Source organism: Balaenoptera physalus (genome assembly GCF_965194825.1).
Source record: "Balaenoptera physalus genome assembly, chromosome: 1".
Lineage (NCBI taxonomy): Eukaryota > Metazoa > Chordata > Mammalia > Artiodactyla > Balaenopteridae > Balaenoptera > Balaenoptera physalus.
Window position 1 is genome coordinate 24444071 of NC_138882.1, and position 19919 is coordinate 24463989.

Consider the following 19919-nt stretch of genomic DNA (forward strand, 5'->3'; position numbering starts at 1 on the left):
AATTCAAAAGGAAGCTAGAAAATACTTGGAACTGAATGAAAATGAAAATACAACATGTTAAAATTTTTGAGATGCAGCTAAAACAGTGCTTAAAGAAAAACTTACAGCTTTAAATATTTATACTAGAAAAAAAAGTCTAAAATCAATGACCTAGGACTTACCTTAAGAAGATAAAGAAAAAAGAGTAAAGTAAACCCAACCTAAGTAGAAGAAAGGAAATGATAAAGAGCAGAAATCAATGAAATTAAAAACAATTAAAAATCAACAAAGCCAAAAGTTGGCTCTTTGAAAACAGATCAACAAAACAATAAACTCCTAGCTAGACTGATCAAGAAGGAGAAAACAGAAATTACCAGTATCAGAATGAAAAAGAAGTTACCACTACAGCTCCTACAAGATGTTAAAAGGATAGAAAGGACTATTATGAATAACTTTATGGCCACAAATCTGACAACTGGGGTCAAATGGATAAATTCTTTGAAATTATAATTTACCTAAACGACACAAGATGAAACCCAAACTCTGAATAGCCCTATATTTATTAAAGAAATAAGTTATAAGAAACCTTCCCAGAAAAAAAACTTCAGGCCCAGAGGGTTTCACAAATTAATTCTGTAAATCTAATAATGAAAAAGAGGACAGTTAGAATTTGGTTATTAAAAAGTCACCTTTAATAGCAACAAGAATAATGTCCAAGAGTCAACATTATACAGGTTGTAAGCGCTAGCCTATAAAGAAACAGGAAATCAGCTCTGATGAAATTCACTTCTTCTTCCCTTTCGAAGGCTTGGCAAATAAAGCTGGATCTATCCGCTCCTTTGCCAGTCCTCTGACAGAGAAGAGCCTCGCCGCCCGCTCCTGGAGAGTGCCCCCGCACTTCAGTCCCCGGGCCGTGAGTTCACACTTGAGCTTCTCCAAACCCAGCAACTCCACTTCTGCAACAGAGCTGAATGCCAGTAAATCTACAGTTTCCTGACCAATATCCTGAGAAGAAGAAAAAGAAAGAAAAATTTTAAATACGTCCATTCCTCTGAACAAAACTTTCTTCAATTGTCATCGACCTTCTGTTTTTCAAGAAATTTTCATTTACTATGCCATATCTTACTACTGAATTTTAATAATCATGTTATTCTCTACACATTGTCAATACATATAATTAACAAATATTAATTTTTATCTATAAACTTAGAAACAAGTATTCAGAAGAGTAACAAGTTACAGAATTCTTGAACAGATTCTTAATATTACTTTTCTTTTTTGATTTTTCCAGTAAAAATTCAAATAGCAAAATGTACCTCACCTACCCCCATACTATGACCAGAGAAAAGCACCCTATAAAGCCTCATTTTAACGAGATTCCTATGCCTGTGAATCTACTAACCCCATAATCCTAAGCTTTCCATTTTAATCAAATAACTGTGATTATCAAAGTTCTCACTTATGTAACTTGACAAATTTAAATGCTGTTCAAAAGACTTGCAACTGTTCTATCCACCAAGCACCTTGATAGACTTTAAGACAAAATTAAATACTTCTAATGACGGGTGCTCTGCAAAGAACGAAAGCATTCACCACCGGGGGTTTAGAAAACATATTCAAAGGTCAGTAATTTGCTCTCACAGTAAGTTGTTTTTTAAAAATATTGAAGAGCTCTAGGGACAAACTATCTTTCTAGGTGATCTTTATTTTTTAAAAAAAAAAGCCCATTTTGTTAAGATATCTGGAGTGAATCTTGGCTTCTTTATATATGGCCAAATCCTAAACCACCACTTATGTGTCTTTGGAGAATCACACATGGTTGTACATGATTATTATGAATACAACAGCTACAACTACATCAAGAACAAAATTTCCACAGTTAAAAGCTCAGAGACTGAAAGTCAAATCAGGTTTTATTCTATTTTCCTTTCTTCATTTTTCCAAGACTTTGGTTAGGATAAACTCCTAGCATATATGAGTAACATAAAAGCTACATGCTTATAACTCCAGAGGTGGTGTAAGGGTCAATTTAAAGCCCTTAGCATAAAAAATTTCACTATCTTCCCTAGAAAGGGCAATATGTGCATTTTTGCTTGTTTAACCAGCACAAGTAGGGAAGGTGCTGGTTAAATAAATAATGATAAGCTTTGTGTTTACCAAAGAAGCCAAGTAGTTCAGGTTTCATCTATCCTAAAAAGCAAATCATTAGACTGAAGAGTAAACATTAAAGATTTTTGCTGGAAGTTAAGTCCACTAAAGGTGGCAAATAACTATTTAAGGAAAAGCATGCACAATGAAAATAAATTTTTAAAAGGTTGAGTGTGGGGCTTAAGATTTAATGATAACTTAAAAAGGAGCTGCTCCTCTTCTACAGGAAAGATCTTCACATCCAACTGACAACTGTGTTCAAACAGTAACTCACATGAGAAAGAAAAACTAAGTAACTAGAAATTTAGTGATAGGAACATAAGTAAATTTTATCAAAGCTAAAAATGCCATCTATCATAATATGCCTTATTAGTGCATGCGTTATTAAGAAAGAATAACAATACCAATTAAACTATACCGTGATATATATCCAAATTCAGAGGTATTAAAACGTGAAAAACGTGCATCTTAGAATTGATGAAACACGGAACCAAGGACACCACCTAGTGGCAAAATAGTACCAATTCCAGAGCTTTAAAAAAAATAAAAACTAAGGATTTTTTGGGGGGACATGGCAAGTTTCACCATCATCTGTACTTCTGATTATTAAACAAGCCTTTCCACTAAGCAGCTGATGGGGAAAAGCACATCTTTTCATTTTAATGACTTACTACAGAGATTAAACTGATTTGGCTTTAGACATCAACCCTCCAAATTTACTTACTGTGTTTCCTGACTGGCTTTCCTCCAGCTTGGCAACAGGTATGTTTTCTCTATCTTCTCCAGGTGCTCCCTTGGCAGCTCTTTCCCCATCAGTCATTTCTTTGGTCTCCTGCTCCTTATTCAGTCCAACTCCAGCTGCTTCCTTTTCTAAGGGTTCTTTACTCTCTGCCTCATTTTTCTCCTGGGTTTTCTCTGTTTCTATAGCCATCTTCCTTTCCATGTACTCCTGGGTAGATGCCTCTCCCAGCTCAGCATACAAGTCTTCTGAAATATCATTCCCAGAGTCCGTCACAGGGGTCTGTAGTTTTTCTCGTGATCTAGAGTCTGCACTCAATACTCTTGCCTGCTGAGAGCTACTAGGAAATTCGGCTGCCATCTCAACACCATCACTGCCATTTTGGGGAACGTGAAAGCTCATTCCTGAAGTACTAGGTGCTTCTGCACTGTCATTATCGGAGCTCTCAGAGCCAGACCCTTCTGCAGTCTCTAGTCCTTCCATGCCCAACCTATTAGAAGCAACAAAAAGGTTTAACACCACTTACAGCTTCTACTTAAAAAAAAAAAAAAAGAGTTGCAGTTTGTCCAGGAAACAGACTCTGAATAAAGGTATCGGCTAGCTTGAGATGGAGAGTAGGTGAGTTTCAGAACAAGATATTCCAGAGGTATAAAAGGAAAAAAAACTTCAGTGAGACGGGAAGCAACATGCCAAAGATCCAACAGGATCTCTTTTTAAAAGCTGTGACTCTCTTAAAACAAACTGGTTTTGCTTAAAACTTTTTTCCCCAATACTGTATGAATTTTAACTGTTGGAAATTAGATAAAATAATAAACAGTTAAAAGAAAATCCTGGGAATTCCCTGGCGGTCCAGTGGTTAGGGCTCCAAGTTTCCACTGCAGGGGGCACAGGTTCGATCCTTGATCAAGGAACTAAGATCCCACATGCCACATGGCACGGCCAAAAAAAAAAGAAAGAAAATCCTGTTTTATTCATAATTGCCCAAAACTGGAAACCACCCAAACCTCTAACAACTAGAGAATGGATGATAAACAAATTGTGGTACAGCCATACCAGGCAACAATACTTGGCAATAGAAAGGAACGAACTACTGATACATATAATACCATCTGTGGATCTCGAAAGCATTATTGTAAGTGAAAGCAGCAGACATGATGACATTCTGGAAAAGACAAAACCATATGAACAAACATCACACCAGTGATCAGGGGTTGCCAGGAATGGAGGTGGAGGAAGAAAATTAACTGCAAAGGGACACGTGGGAACTTCTTAGGGTGATGAAAATATTCCATAGCTTGATTTTGGTGATGGTTACATGACTGTATATTATAAAATTTTCAAAACTTGTAGAACTGTTCAAAAAGGGTGAATTTTACCATATATAAATTATACCACAATAAACCTGGCTTAAAAAAGAGAAACCCACAGGAAATACTACTATCTTTTCTCTCAGGAACATTTAATTCACATTTCAGAAAGAACACAAAAAATTCTATGCTGGACTCACAAGAGTTACATGGTGTTTAGTTAATAATTATCTTTCTATCCCCAAAGGGGAAGCCAACAAGGAAACCAAGATCCATTTGCACTTATCATATTCTAGAACTCGGCCCAAGGGAACTGAGCTGGTAACCAGAGGACCAACTGGGAAGGGTGGGAGAACTGTAAGAAGAATGGGTAAGAAAAAGTACTGTTGTGCTTTTCACCTGCAAGTGCAAAAGTGGTGAAGAGAGGTCTGGCAAAGTGACCAAAGACCTCAGTGACGACTACGAAAAACCACAGAGAAAACAGAACAACCTGGAAAGTAAAGCCATGGCTTCCACCTGGAATTTTTGAAAGTTAACTCTTTCAACACCTAACAGTAATTCAAGTATAAATATGTGATTTTCCACTGTAAGGAAAAAAGTTATCATTTAGAGTCTATGAATGGCACTTATGGCAGAAACCATTACTAATGTATACAATGTGAGAATCACTGAAACCTGAACTGAAGCACTCTGGAAAATTTCTGAGCTTCCATCAGACTTTACTTAATAGTATGTTTATTCCAGGTAGATAAGAAAAAAATAGAGTAGGTAAGTTTCAGAACAAGATATTCCAGAGGGATAAACAGAAGGAAAAAAATTTTTTTTTCTTCAGTCCTCAAAGATCTATTTGAAATGAAAATGAACATACTTACCAAAAGCATTTCTTTTTCTCTGCACTGGCTGTTCTGTCTGTTTTTGATTTGTTAGGCCGTTTCCGACTCTCACGGATTTCTGCTGATACCGTCTTGCTGGAGGCAGCCTGCATACCTAACCAGACATTTTAACAACTCAGTTTCTACTATCAGGACTAAGTTCAATTAAAGAATTTATAAATAATCTGGATTGCAAAACAGCTGCAATCTAAAGCTCTAGATTTAAATTTCTTAACATACCAAAATTTAATCCAGTTAAAATGAGACTAATCTCAAATTTACACAGATTTAAGATAAGCATTCTGGCTCTTGAACCGGATTTTTAAAGCACCATGTCCAATTTGTAATTCTGAGGCTGACAGATTCATACCTATCTCTCCTCAAACCTAACGATTCATCCCCTTGTGCTTGTTATTTGCATACAACTGTCTTTCCCCTGTTATGCCATAACCCTTTTGATAGAAAAGACTCCTTATTCAATTGAATGCACAATAGCCCTAGCATAATGCTTTGGATGCTAAAAACATAAAAGTTAATGAAAATCATTCTCATTAAAAAACGTTTTTTAAAAAAGAGACCTAAAACTGGAAGCAAAATGTTGGGGTCTAGGCACCTCCTGAAGACTTAGCTTATTCCCATGAAGCACAGAAAGTATTCTTACCTGGGGCCCATGAGCCCACAGAGTTCAGGGGTCAAGTATGTCAAATGTTGTGTGAGTGTATGGGTTTTTTCCCTGGGTTGTAAGATATACTGTATTCATTACTGAGGGGAGGAATTCCACAGCTTCATCAGTTTCTCAGAAGTCTGTAACCCAAAATGGCCTAAGAACTGCCCTCTGTGTGGAACAGCTGGCTTCAGGGACGCCTGCTGATGGCACTATGGAATCCTCATTCTCACCTCGGAGGACGGAATCCTCCAGGCGCTCGGCCATCTCATGGCACTGCTGCTGGTAGTCGGGGCTGGTGAAGCAGTGCCTGGGTTCTGCAAGCTTCCGTTGCAATCGTTCCAGGCGCTTTTGCTCCTTTTCAGCTTCTCGCTCGGCTTGTTGTTTTACCCATTCAGCCATTCTGGGGATGGGAGAGAAGAGATGTAACTGAATGGCTATATTAGGCACATGTGTTTTTATATATAAAACACCCCACCCAGACAAATTAATGCACTCTTGTTCATACTGTGATATTCCCTCAGAAAGGTGTGCCATGCTTACTACTAGCATACTGTTATGGACTTGACTAAAACCCAAAGATAATTATTAAATTACAGAAAAAGTTAAATCTGATAACAACAAATTAGAGCATAAGTATTTCAAGTTTACATTTCTGATATGCATGGCATGTGTACAATCACTAATGATAGAAAAGTATGTTTCTTAAAAAAAAATTAAAACAGGCGGGCATCTTACGCTTTTTCGTGATTGACATCTCGCAGTCTCCTTCCACTGAGATCCCGGCAAGCTTCTCGATTGGTTGTCTTCTCAATCTGAGCACCAAGTGCTCGGAGCATAGAGCCAAAACCTGAGCAAATATGTTTGGAGAAAGCAGGTTAAAAAAGTGATCAAGGATGGACAAAAGCCAAATTTGTGAAAATAGTATTATATCACAAGACTACAGGTGATCTCTACTTTCTTTTCAGTTTTAAAGGAAATGTACATCAAGATTCCAACCCAGGTAGCAAAGGTAAGAGTACTGATAAATCTGATTCAATCTCATGCTTTTTACACTTCCTCTTATACTTCTGCAATATTGTATCAATACCTGCACCACTGGGCTATTTTAGAGGGCTTTACCCAGTGCCAGAAATCCCAAGATTCCACGATTAAGAATTTTAAAAATTATATGGTGAGATTTTGCAAGGAGGCAATTTTAAGCTGTCACTGGCTGATACGACAAGCTTCATTCTTATTGACACAATTTCAAACAGCAGGATGATTATAATCTGAAATGTTAGCTCTTTGAAAACCAAACTGAATCACCACAGATTTTGAGAACGCCTAAGGATTATGTTAGTGCATCAGGAGAAACACCAAGAACTGTTCATATTCAGTTTTTGCTCTTTTAGTTTCTTTTTTCTCTTCTAAGATGAGTTACTACAATCAGGACCTTAATCTACCTCAATCTGTAAACCGTTGTATTTCATAAAGTGGCTTTAGACCTCCCTTGGAACTACAATAACTAGACAAAAGTCTTGAGAAAGGCACAAGGAGATTTGATTGTTCTGACACTCATCTGCAAACTGGACAGAATAACAATCACCTCTCTTCATCTAATCCTCCCTAGAGTTTGAGAGCCTAGGGTGCCTAAGAGCGATCCAGCTGGAGAAGGTGGGAATTTTATCATACGGTATCTACCTCAAAAAGAATAAGAGAGAAAATATGCAAAATTAGATAAGCAAACAAAGGATTTCACAAGGCAAATCGAGTATGGTACATTACAGACACCAAGGAGTTTGTTAATTTAATACATATGGCTACAGAACGCAGATGTGTTACAACTAAGCCATCAACATTCATGTCCTACCTCCTTTTCCACCACGAAGTCTGGGTTCCAAACTATAAAGAGCTCCATGCTGCACTGTGTCACTGGTGTTAACGAGTGATCCATTGCATTTCACAAAGTAGCATTCCACTGGAACATCCTAGAGACAAGTTTGGGGTTCTTTCAATGCTGTTTATGAGACAATACAAGTTTCTTGCAGGAAGGGACCTAGCTTATCTTTTTATTACTCCAGTTACAAGGAGATAGTATGTGTTCAATTAATATTTGTTGAATTGCAAAAATAGAAACTACTAAAAGAAAAAACTCATTTTATATGATGTATTCTAGGTATGATTTCTTCCTAATACTTAATCATGATATACAGAAGAACTTTCTGCATTTTGGGTGAAAATTAAAACTGCTCTCGGGACTTCCCTGGTGGTCCAGTGGCTAAGACTCCACACTCCCAGTGCAGGGGGCCCGAGTTTGATCCCTGGTCAGGGAACTAGATACCACACGTCACAACTAAGAGTTCACATGCCACAACTAAAGATACTGCATGATGCAACTTAAAAAAAAGATCCCGAATGCTGCAAGAGCCCGCATGCGGCAATGAAGATCCCACGTGCCGCAACTAAGACAGGCACAGCCAAATAAATAAATAAATTAAAAAAAAAAAAAAAAAAAACAGAAACAAAAAACCTGCTCTTTCTCCTTCTCTAATAGAAAATAGGGGTCAAGGTAAAAGACTATTCAGGGCTCAGATCTAGTAACTCTGAAGGTCCCATTTCCTCTGACTTTTTAAAACAGATAGTATCAAGTTGAACACTGAGTGGCCCCAAGTTTAAAAGTGACATCTTGAAAAGTGTAGATAGGGATAAGAAGAGGGGAGAGGAGGAGACAAAAGTATGATTTTTAATATACTACCTACATAAGCTTTAACAGCTTTAGGACCAGCTGGCAGTTGGTGTCTCATCTCTTCTGCCAGCATCCCCCTGAGTTCCAGCCAATCACTGCAGAAGCCCAAGTACACTCCCCCAAACCCACTCTATGTATTTCAAAAAAATTCTCAGATCAAATGATGAAAAGAAAATATAAAAACTGTAAGTCTTTCTAAACAAGTTTCTAATGCCATAAAATGAGACAAGAGAGGAGTATTCTCCAAAGTTATATGGAACTTAGGAGGTTGACAATTAAATCTGCAACATGAAGAAAAGAGAGATCTAAATAGGAACAGAAAGGAAAAATGCATTGCCGGCATCTTCCTGAAGTGGAAACTATGAACATTCATTCTGAACCACATCATACAGCTATTTCAATGGGACCCATTCATTCATTCAGCAAATATTAAGTACCTACTATTTGCCAGGTACTTTTCAAGCGTTGGGATACTACCATGAATACTACAGTGAACACAGATCCTGCCTCATGAAGCTTACATTCTAGCGGGGGAAGACAAATAATGAACAAATTATATATTATGTCAAGTAGTGATATGCAGGGTAAAGGGGATAAGATATGCGGATGGGTGTGGTGGTAATCTATTTAATATACATAGTCAAGGAGAGCCTCTCTCATCAAGTGACATTTGAGTGGAGAATTAAAGAAAGTGAGAGAATGAACCATGTGGCTATCTGGGGGAACAGCATTCCAGACAGAGACAAGAGAAAACGCAACAGGAATGAACTTAGAGCATTCAAGGAACAACAACACAGCCAATGAGGCTAGAATGAAGTACAAAAAAGGGGAGTAACAAGGCCTTCAAAACCATTGTAAGGACTCTGGATGTTACTCTGAATAAAACTATTGTAGAGTTTTGAACAAAGTGAGATCTGAGTCATGCTCTTAAAGTATCACTCTAGCTGTTAAATTGAAAGTAAGACTATAGAAGCAGAGAGATCATTGAGAAGCTATTGTGATAATCCAGGTGAGAAATGAGGCCATCTGTACCAGGGCAGTAGTGGCAGAGATGATGAGAAATGTGAGATTCTGAGGATACTCTGAAGGTAAAGGCAACAGGATTTGCTAATGCTCTGGGTGAAGGGAGTGAGATCAACAGAGGAATTAGAGATGATTCCAAAAATCTGGTTTGATAAATGGGAAAATGGAGTTGTCATTCATTAAGAGGGAAAAGGAAGTTTGAGGGAGAAAATCAGTCTCATCTCAGATATTTTACTTTGAGATGTTTACCGCACAGCCAGATGGAGATGCCGAGTAGACTTGTGGCTATACAAGGCTGGAGTTTGGGGAAGAAGTCTGCACTGGGGATTTACATTTGAAAGTTGTCAGCATACTGATGGTAGTTAAAGCCAGGAGTATGGATGAAATCACTGGGATGAGGGAGGGGCCCCTCCAAGATTAGAGTTCAGGGTGATGAGGAGGAAGCTGCAAAAGAGACTGGAAAGGAGAGGCCAGTGAGGTGGAAGAGAACTGAGAGTGATATCTGGACAAGTGAGAAAAGTGTACTCCGGCGGGGAATGGTCAACTGTGCAAACTGGCACTGACAGACAAAGCAAGATGAAAACTGCAAACTGATCACTGGATATGGCAACATAGAAGATACTGACCAGTAAGACAAAGAGCTGTTCTATTGGAGTGATGGGAACAAAAAAGCCTAACTAGAGTGGGTTCTAAAGGAGAAAAGTTTTATCTTCAAGAATATTTTTTTTAAAGAAAATCAGAGAAAATAAGTTGATAGCTAGAAGGGATGTGGGCTCACGTTTGCGCACTGGTAGGAACGATGCTGTAAAAAGGGAAAACACTGGAAAATACAGGGGAGAAAGAACTAATGCCAAAATAAGTCTTTCAGTAGGTGAGGGGGAGGGGTTACTGTACAAAGTAGAAGATAATTGCAAATTATTTGTAAAATAATGACCGTTCATCCACAGTAACAGACAAGAAGGCTGAATATACAGCGGGTACCTACCAGAGGCACTGGTGTGACGATGCAGAAATTCTCTCCTTACCGCTTGAGTACAAAGTATGGTCCTTGGGATGGAAGAAGTCTTGGAGATTTAAAGAGAGAAGATGTGAAAAAGTAATCTAGGAGAGTGAAAGAGCGATGAACTGAGCAGTGCCTCTCAACCCTTTTCACACCATGGTATACACAAATAATATTTGGATGGCACTCTAGGGAAAATGAGCAAAGCTACTAAAGATGTGTTGAGATCCTGGGTTCTGTCCAGCTGCCCAAGGACTACTTAGATCAATATTCTCAGCAGTCCTGCAACCCAGTGGAAGCATGCTCTGGATTAGAGAAATACAGTAGAAATGCCAAGCACCACTAAGGTTGGTGTTTGTGAATTTGTAGTGAGACTGGTTTGCGTGATTAGTTCCCCTACCACGGTCACTGCCCAGATGCCAGGTAAAATAGGTGGAGAGTTGGATTTAAATTGACTGGAGTTTTCCCAGGCAAATATGATACCAGGAGAGAGGAGCAAGGGAGCTCAGGCTATATGCAATAATGCAATTAACATGAAGGACTATTCTTGCCTATAAAATACTGTCCACTTTAAAGAGCTGTAAAAATTAAATGAGACATGTAATATACCTCCTATATGTTTACTGTTTATAAATTAAAAGCTACTTTAGTTTCTTTTAATATCTTATATATCCAATGGGTATGGTACTTCTAAAATCCTAAATAACTTTAAAAGACTTTAACATGAAGGCTGAAAGATTATACAACATGCATCATACTTCATTTCCAAACAGAACTGCTTATTTAACGAGACAACTGATTAACAAAATTGCATTTTCTACTTGTTAAAGATTCTTGTCAGTTAATAATCACTAGTAGAAAAAAATAACAAAGAAAATTTAGAATCAATTTAACTGTTTTTAACCATTATAAAGCATTTCAAGCACAAAGTATCTTAGGCCAATCAGCCGAAGGTCACCAGAGACAACATATAGTTCAACAACTCAAATTTCTTGACTCTCTACAACAAGAGAGGGACTGCACACCAGAGGAATCATGAGGTATCTCACCAACAAATAAAAAGATATAGTTATAGGATTTGGGGCGGATGGAATTTAGGTAAAATTTAAATGAAACAATGTTTTGAGAGGCTCACAATAAAGCAGGGCTGTGTGTATAAGGGTCAACATCAGGTCTAGACTGTGAAGGAGATCCAGGCTCCTGTTTCCTTGGAAACTACAAAGTTAAGATAAATGTGGAATGTTGTGTCCAGAAACCCCTAATCTGAAGCTCTGCACCTGGGAAATCAAGAGTGCTTCTCTACATCAAAGTGACTTAGATTCTCAAGGAAACAGTGGGATGCTTCTTACTGATATAACTTCCAACATCAGTTTATTCTTATAGTCTATGATTTTTGAGGTAAGGTTTCACAAAGACTAAAAAAGAAGCAGACTTTCAAGGAAGTCATTATGACATTTCATCACTGTACCATGTCCTTGGAAGAAACACCGTTTCCTATTAACTTTGCAGCTAGCTTTATCTGTGTGTTATCCCAGCCTGATGAAGAGCCAGGTTGATTTTTACTTTCTCAGGGAGAGCTAACACTACTAACTTTATCATGTGTCAGAATAGTTCTGTTTTAAAAGGCATAAGCATGAACTTGAGCTATTTTTATTCGTTCCAGTATCTCATCAAATGCCCTTTTATAAGTTTTGTGTTTTTGTTCATATTTGTTATGGCCATGTGTCTTAAGTATATGAATGAATCCATTCGTTTATATTTCTTGCTTATTTTAAATTATTTTTTCCAAGACTCCTCATAATTAAGATCTTATTTTTTTCTGGTCTCACTTTGGATCAACTGTCAGTAAGTTTGAAAACTGGTCATCAGATAAAAGTTATTTTCAGAGATATTAAAATCCAACTATTTTGGAAAATATTTCCCCATTCAGATGGTAAAAACATTTCTGACAGTTTTTAAACTGGACTGAAGTCTAGGAAGAAAAATGGGGAAACTGAAAAACCACATTATTTGCAAACAGACATTGCTTCTTCATGGAACCAATCCAAGTAAAGATTTGGTTTAGAGGAGATCAAATGTCAAAATTAAAATTAGATTCAGCGAGACCAGCATATTCTTTAAATAACTGAATAGGTTTAATATCTTATAGTTGTTAAAAGCTTGCTTACTTGATAATTAAGTAAATCACACATGTAACTTTAGAAGTCAATGATAGGTTTTCAAAAATATGCCTGGGCAAATCAGAGCATCATAATGATTAGTGAAAACATCTACATGACAGGCCCTAAGAATCATGCCCTCGACATGACCTATGTGAGTGCTTGGCCCCGACCAGTGACCAGACAAATCCATTTCCTTCCCAACCATCCTTTGGCCTGGGTTTGGATATGACATACTTCTCTAGGTTGGAGCTCAGAGGGCTGTGTTATCAGTGGACAATAAATGCACGTCATATAAGCACAGAGTGAACGTAAGGAAATGAGCCTTAAAAATCATCTGGTCCAACTGCCTCATTTACGGATAAATACCAAAGTGTATTCTGTTAGTCCAGACTGAGGGCCGGACTAAACGCCCGTGAGCGGAGGGGTTTTTCTCCCTTCTGTGAGACAAGACCACCACAAAACAAAAGCAAAGGCAGGCCTCATCATCAGTTTGAAGCACCTTAAAACCCTAACCCTCAGCCTCAAAAACTGAGAACCGCAAAGAATAGACGTGCCCCCGACAGACCCTCACCGCACGTAATCCTGCCCCTGTCCTGCTTTCCCATTCCTTCCAGGAACCACAAACCTCACCTGATCTTGGCAGTGTAGGTGGATAAAATCGCGTACGGAGCGCGGGGCGGAGGCACACCACACCGCCTTGCAGCCGAAGCTGGGGCTCCGAAGCCACACCAGGGCCGCAGCCTCCGCCATTTCACCCAGTCGCCGAATCTCAAGACTCCCAGAAGCGCTAAGCGCCACAACCAGCTCGGCGTATCTTGATGACGTTCAGCTCGCCCTCCAGCGCCCCGCCCCTCACATCTTCCGCTCTTCCCGTTCCTCCCCTGGGGATAGTCACGTGACTTGGGGCGCCCGAGCCTGCTGCCTGGGGGAGGGGAACAGGAAGAGCCTGGCAGAGGCCGATAAGACCGCGGAGCACCCGGGCGAGGCGTTGCTAGGAGAAGTTGCTAGGGCGGGGCTCGAGGGACTCTCTATAAAAGGCTAGCGAGGGGTTCGGTTTCGAGCGTTCTGGCTGAAAGCGATAAGTCGGTAACTAAGCACCTCCCTGTGCCGCAGGCTTTGGCCCTTTTCCTCAAGTCTGTGTAGTTATTTTTGGGTCGCAGGGAATCGTGGCCTGAGAAGGCGCTGCTCCCTGGGGGCGTGAGGAGGGAAGCTTCAGTCCCGGAAGCGGTTTTGGGGGCCTGCTTCCTCGGCTCTGGGGAGCTCCCCCAACCTTAGGGGCAAGGGAAACGGAGGTCGGGAGGTTTCTAAACAACAGCCCTGGGCGGTTTTTTCCTCCCGGTTTACCAAGCATTCTCTTCCTTTGCGGAAACTGCCAACCTCTCGGTTTCTGCCAGCCACGCTCAGTTTATTCGTACTTCCGCCTGTTTGCGCTCTGCGTTAGCTTCACTTCAGCTCTGTTTTCAAAATATTTCACAGCAAGTGGGCCCTTGTGAAAGGCAGTGGCAGGAGTGACGCTTATAGAAATGCTGCTTCGAAAAACCCTGCCATAACTTTCATTCCGCACCATGGAAACACACTCGCACATTTTTGCATAGCCTAACTTTAAGGCTCTGGGAATCCGAAGGAGCCCCTTCATATTTAATATGCTGAGATTATGGTATTCCTCAAATCCTGAAAAATATAAAGGCGACGAGTGTGAAGATAGGAGGGTTCTTAGGAGATATCTTTGCCTGTTAAACACAAATACATCCGCCCACAGAATCGAATTCGCTGCCGCTCAGGTACTTGGCAAATGAAACTCTGCTGAAGGGAAAGCAACAAAAAATTCAGAAATCATTTTAACTGTGGCGGTATGAACAACAATAAAATTTCAAGGCCTCTGAAGTTGTAGACACTGTTGCCTTTATTTCACTTACACAGGAGGAAAAATGAGAAAGTGCCTCCATGGGGGTGCCAGGAGATAAAAATTACACAAAATAACAAAGATGCGGTGCTAGAGACCAGTGTTTTGCAAAGAGGGTGACGTGGTGACCCTGGAGTCAGTAAATGTCTCACTAAGTATGTATCTTTCTAATAAGGGAAGTCCACATTGTTTATTACTAACTAACATTATATCTAGTCCTTCCAAAACCTGAAGTCTGAATGAAATTGTTCACTCTTTATCCCTTTATTGCATTTAAATTCCTATTGTTAAAAATAAATCCCAAGTATTGAAAAGGCATTTGTCATATAATATATGAAATAACTATTATTAACTTTTCGAAGACAAAAATCTCCTGAGCAGTATATAATCTGTTGTTAAATCTTCACAATAAGCACTTAGCACTATGACACACACAAAGTAGACATTAAATCAATATTAGCTGGATATTTGATGAATTACTAAGGTAGTAAGTCTAATTATTCCCAATATACATCTGAAGAGACATAACTTGCACTAATAGAACCCTTTCTCTCCTAAGGATGCAGATTCAACTTGGGTTATCATTACTGAATACATTTAAATAATGAGGAAATTGATGTACCTAAAGTTAGGGCTGTGACCAAGAAAACAATGCACAGCAGTGGAAAAAAATCTAGAAACACAGCTGACTGGCTGGATGGCTGAGAGTGTGTGGTGGTGTCCAGTAGACGGTGTTGTGTGGCCAGGCTGGTCAGTGGTTATGATAAAATAGAGACAACCACTAACACGTTTCCCACCTCACGGTGTTAGGTAGGGAAGGGACAGGAAGACACATGTAGGGTTGTGACACTAAGTGGTGAGTGGGTGGGGGCCTAGTTCCTCTACTATCAAAAGAGTGTAGCTGTGCTCTTAGAACTGTATTTGGTGTTCTTTGCAATAAACCACACTGGCCTTGTTTCTGCCCATCTTCTCCAAAAGATTGACTCTAGCTATACATTTGCTTTTTGAAGACTGGTTCAACCACCACGAGAAGGACACTGTGAGAGCATCCTGAGGCAATGGGGAATATTGTTCACTGCCAGGAAATGACAGCACCAGACAACGTTTGTGTGGCAGCCCATGACAGGGGCTCAACTGAGCCAGAATGTCCTGCTGGTCGGTAAGAACAGGAAGCAGAGCCGTACAACTCTGGCAGTTTTCATAAATGACAGCAAGGCTCCTGAACTAGTGAATTCACAGACTACATCCATGTGTGACATGCAAGTCACCCTTCCGTGTTTTCAGCCATGTTCGTGCTCAGAGAAGACGAAAGGAGGTTGTTAATGCCATCTTTATGACAAAAGACAATGGGACAAGATGACTCCTCCAGTGCCACAAACGCAAAACTGCTCTAGACTCCCCAATTGGTAAGTGTCGCCTTGTAGATGGCTCCCAACCCAGGAACAATGAGGTCAGCTCCTAGGATGGAAAAACAGCTTCTGGGTAAGAGCTGTGTAGTCCACACTGGGTGGTGGTTGGTGTGGGAGGTGGAGCCTGAAGCAAGCACCCGAGATGTTTGGCTGCCAATGAAGGCACAGCTCCACCCTCCTTCCTTTACTGGGTGGAAGAAAACAGGACCCGTCAAGGGTGAGATGGAGTTGAGAGGTAGAAGAGTTGGTTTTTTTTTTGTTTTTTTGTTTTAATTTATTTAATTTAGTTGTGGCGCACGGGCTTAGCTGTTCCGCGGCATGTGGGATCTTCCCGGACCAGGGCTCGAACCCGTGTCCCCTGCATTGGCAGGCAGATTCTTAACCACTGTGCCACCAGGGAAGCCCGAAGAGGTGTTTTTTTTAGCTCTGATTCTGGAGAGGGTAGAAGAGGAGAGTAAGGTAGAAGCGCAGAGCAGAGATAAAAAGCTGGACCCACAGTCAGTGCTGAATGTAGAAGCCCACCTCTTTGTAGTATCAGCAAGAAGAAAGCATCTTCACTTAGGGTGGACTTACATCAATATATTCTATCACTCCTGATTGCCCTAGATATTACCTTGTTTGCATCATCATGCCAACAGTAGTTTCCAAAGGCTTATTTGGTATCATCATTCTTACATCACCATCAAATAATGTCATTACATTCAAAATTTCTGCCGTGCTGTTCAGTGTACTAGAACTATAAAACAAAACTGGCAAAGCACCTATCTTCCAGAAATTTACTATCTCAGCACTGGAATTTTTTCAACACTGAAATTTAATTTCTCTCTAGTCAATAGAAATCCACAATCCTTTATGAATTCTGCGTAGCCAAGCCTTTCAAAAGGGGGTTTTCCTGCTGGAGAAGTGATAAGTCTTTGGGAGTATTTTTTCCTTTAACTAGTTGACATTAGAGTATGTCCACTACATTAGTCAAGGTTCTCCAGAGAAACAGAGTCAATAGGAGATATATATATGTGTGTGTGAGTGTGTGTGTGTGTGTGTGTGTGTGTGTGTGTGTATATAGAGAGAGAGAGAGAGAGAGAGAGACTTATTATAAAGAATTGGCTCACACCTCATGCAATTATGAAGGCTGACAAGTCACAAGATCTGCAGGGCGAGTGGGCAAGTTGGAGACCCAGGAGAGCTGATGGTATAGTTCTAGTCTGAAGGTCAGCAGGCTCAAGACTCAGAAAGAGCCAATGTTTCAGTTCGAGTTTGAAGGCAGGAAAAAGCTGATGTTCCAATTTGAAAGCAGTCAGGCAGAAGGAATTCTCCCTTACTGGGAGGAGGGTTGGGCTTTTTGCTCTATTCAGGCCTTCAACTGATTGGACAGGGCCCACCCACATTAGGGAGGGCAATCTGCTTTGCTCAGTCTACTGGTTCAAATGTTAATCTCATCCAGAGACACCCAGAATAACGTTAGACCAAATAATTTGGGCACCTCGTGACCCAGTCAAGTTGACATCTAAAATTAACCATCTGGGAGGGAGACGCAAGAGGGAGGAGATATGGGGATATATGTTTATGTATAGCTGATTCATTTTGTTATACAGCAGAAACTAACATGCCATTGTAAAGCGATTATACTCCAATAAAGATGTTAAAAAAATAGGGCTTCCCTGGTGGCACAGTGGTTAAGAATCCGCCTGCCAATGCACGGGACACGGGTTCGAGCCCTGGTCCAGGAGGATCCCACATTCCGAGGAGCAACTAAGCCCGTGCACCACAACTACTGAAGCCCGCACGCCTAAGAGCCCATGCTCTGCAACAAGAGAAGCCACCGCAATGAGAAGCCCGCACACCACAATGAAGAGTAGCCCCTGCTCACCGCAACCAGAGAAAAGCCCACACGCAGCAACAAAAACCCAACACAGCAAAAAATAAAATAAATAAAAATTTAAAAGAAAAGATGTTAAAAAAATAAATAGTAAAAATTAAATTAAATTAACCATCATGTCCACTAACTGGAGTTATCTTTAGTAAAGAAATAACCTTCACTATTTAATTTTACTTTGCACCTGAAGAGGAAATGTTATGTGGTGAATAGAGAGACAGAAAAAATCAGATGTTTCTTACTCCCCAGAGGTTTCACTGGGTGAACTCAGGAAACTCATCTGACTGCTCTGTGTATCTGCTTCTGAATGGCCGAAGAACTACACTACAACTGTTGTTCGAATTTATCTTTGTACCGCAGGGTGTGGTCAAAGTTCATGTGGTGAAATCCTTTGAGATTTTTTGAATGAAAGGTGTTGTACCTTATTAATTAAAATGTCAGGGGTCATTGGGCAACTGAATTACGATTCTAGGTTAAATAAATTAACTAAATTTATTTTAATAACTCAGCTGTCTGCCTAACTCACCTACCTAAGAACACATTTTTTAAAAGTAAAAAATAAAATAAGCCCAAAAGTCTCTACACAGCTAACGTCTGTGAATTTATCTCATAAAACCCTAGACTCCTTTTTTTATCCATTAATTAATTTATTCATTCATTTAACAGATACTTACTGAGAATCTACTAGATGCCAGGCACTAATCTAGGCACTGAGAACAAGAAGAGGGTAAGATAGACAATTCTTCATCACAGAGAACTTAGATTCTAGTGGGACCATAGAGGCAGAGAATAATACATTTAATTACATGAAAATGGAAATGCTTCTAAAGGACAAAAGATGTCACCAGCAAAATGACAATGCTAGGAGAAGATACTTGCAATGCACATAACTAAAAAGGATTAGTATCTGGAATATATAGAAACCCTTCCTAATCAAAAAGAAAAAGACAGACAACCCAATAGAAGAATGAGCAAATGATATAGAAAAAGAAAACCAAATAGTCAATAAACATGAAGAGATTTTCAGCATAATTTATAACAACAGAACCCTAGACTCTTTATGTTTTAAAAAGGATTCTAAGGGAATTCCCTGGTGGTCCAGTGGTTAGGACTCGGCACTTTCACTGCCGTGGGCCTGGATTCAATCCCTGGTCGGGGAATTAAGATCCAGTGAGCCACGTGGAGTCACCAAAAATTAAAAAAATAAAAATAAAAAGAATTCTAAGAAGGGTGGTGGTCTGCTACGGAAAATTAGTAAATTAATATGAAGTAAATTCTATGAAATGGGGAGGCAAGAATGAAGAGTGAAATGGGGGCTGCAAGAGTCTGGTGTGGGAACAAGAATGAGAAGTAATAGTTGCTGGCTAGAGTGATATAAAAGACAAAACTAATGCCAGGGAAGATTTGGAGATTTTGTGATGGGTCAAACAGCGTGACACACCACTATAGACCCTAGAGATCTTCCTATATCACAGCAGAGTGGAAGCCTTGAAGGAAAGACTCAGTTATGTGGAGTATACCCTAGTTAAGATGACAAGGTGGCATGATACACATTTTAGAAAAGATCTACCCAAAAGGTAGAATTTTGAAAACTCATGAGAATATAGGTTAAACTCTAACAATAAAGAAAACTCAGCTATCCAGAACAGCATGTTTCCTGAAAGCTCCAGATAGTGAAAGTCTTAGCTGTTTAGGCTCTCCCCACAAATAACTTTTGTCTTCTAACATATTTCAAATAGAGGGTAAGACAGACTGCTTTGTATACAAATAAACAACTTTCTCCTTGTTACTATAATATGACAGTGATTTCAACACATAACTTCTCTTTTAATTACCCAGTGCCTTGAAAGACAATCTGTGCCGCTCTGGGTAAGAAGATAAGGTTGGAAATGATACAAAAATTCTCTCATTTTCCATAAAATAGTAGAGGGCTTTCCTCTGAATATTTACTAAAAATCTACAACCCATGTATCTGGGCTAAAGGATTCATAAAGGATATAAAATGCATATTTCTCCTGTAATCACTGTTGAAATCCTCTGGACCTTGGAAGGAGAGGAGTAACGCATATTATGTGCTGCTATTAGGAGATGCAAAAAACTCATATACGGTCT

The 19919-nt window shown here is 39.7% G+C and overlaps 2 protein-coding genes across 3 annotated transcripts in view; one reads left to right on the forward strand and one right to left on the reverse strand.

The window, feature by feature from the left end:
- The window catches only part of LOC309644252 (uncharacterized protein), a 153229-nt gene that overhangs the window by 33811 nt on the left and 99499 nt on the right, over positions 1–19919 (forward strand). The window lies entirely within an intron of this gene.
- Positions 649–13428, reverse strand: SDE2 (SDE2 telomere maintenance homolog). Of its 2 annotated transcripts, XM_082427259.1 has the most exons (8): positions 13253–13388; positions 10446–10524; positions 7562–7679; positions 6448–6559; positions 5943–6112; positions 5046–5160; positions 2852–3356; positions 649–984 (listed from the first exon to the last, which is right to left on the reverse strand). In XM_082427259.1, the coding sequence occupies exons 4-8, from the start codon at positions 6546–6548 to the stop codon at positions 763–765; spliced, it is 1113 nt and encodes a 370-aa protein (XP_082283385.1). In that variant the 5' UTR covers positions 6549–6559; positions 7562–7679; positions 10446–10524; positions 13253–13388; the 3' UTR covers positions 649–762. The 2 variants fall into 2 exon arrangements, with proteins under 2 accessions (XP_082283385.1, XP_082283384.1); XM_082427258.1 differs by lacking the exon at positions 10446–10524 and having other exon boundaries at positions 13253–13428.

What these genes read in the sequence shown, in the direction of transcription:
- SDE2 (XM_082427258.1), bottom strand. Translation starts at nt 13,372, where the DNA reads ATGGCGGAGGCTGCGGCCCTGGTGTGGCTTCGGAGCCCCAGCTTCGGC. An exon ending in GGAGGATTCCGTCCTCCGAG is followed by an intron (nt 5,161 to 5,942) that starts GTGAGAATGAGG and finishes ATGTCTGGTTAG; the next exon opens with GTATGCAGGCTGCCTCCAGC. An exon ending in GAGAAAAAGAAATGCTTTTG is followed by an intron (nt 3,357 to 5,045) that starts GTAAGTATGTTC and finishes TGCTTCTAATAG; the next exon opens with GTTGGGCATGGAAGGACTAG.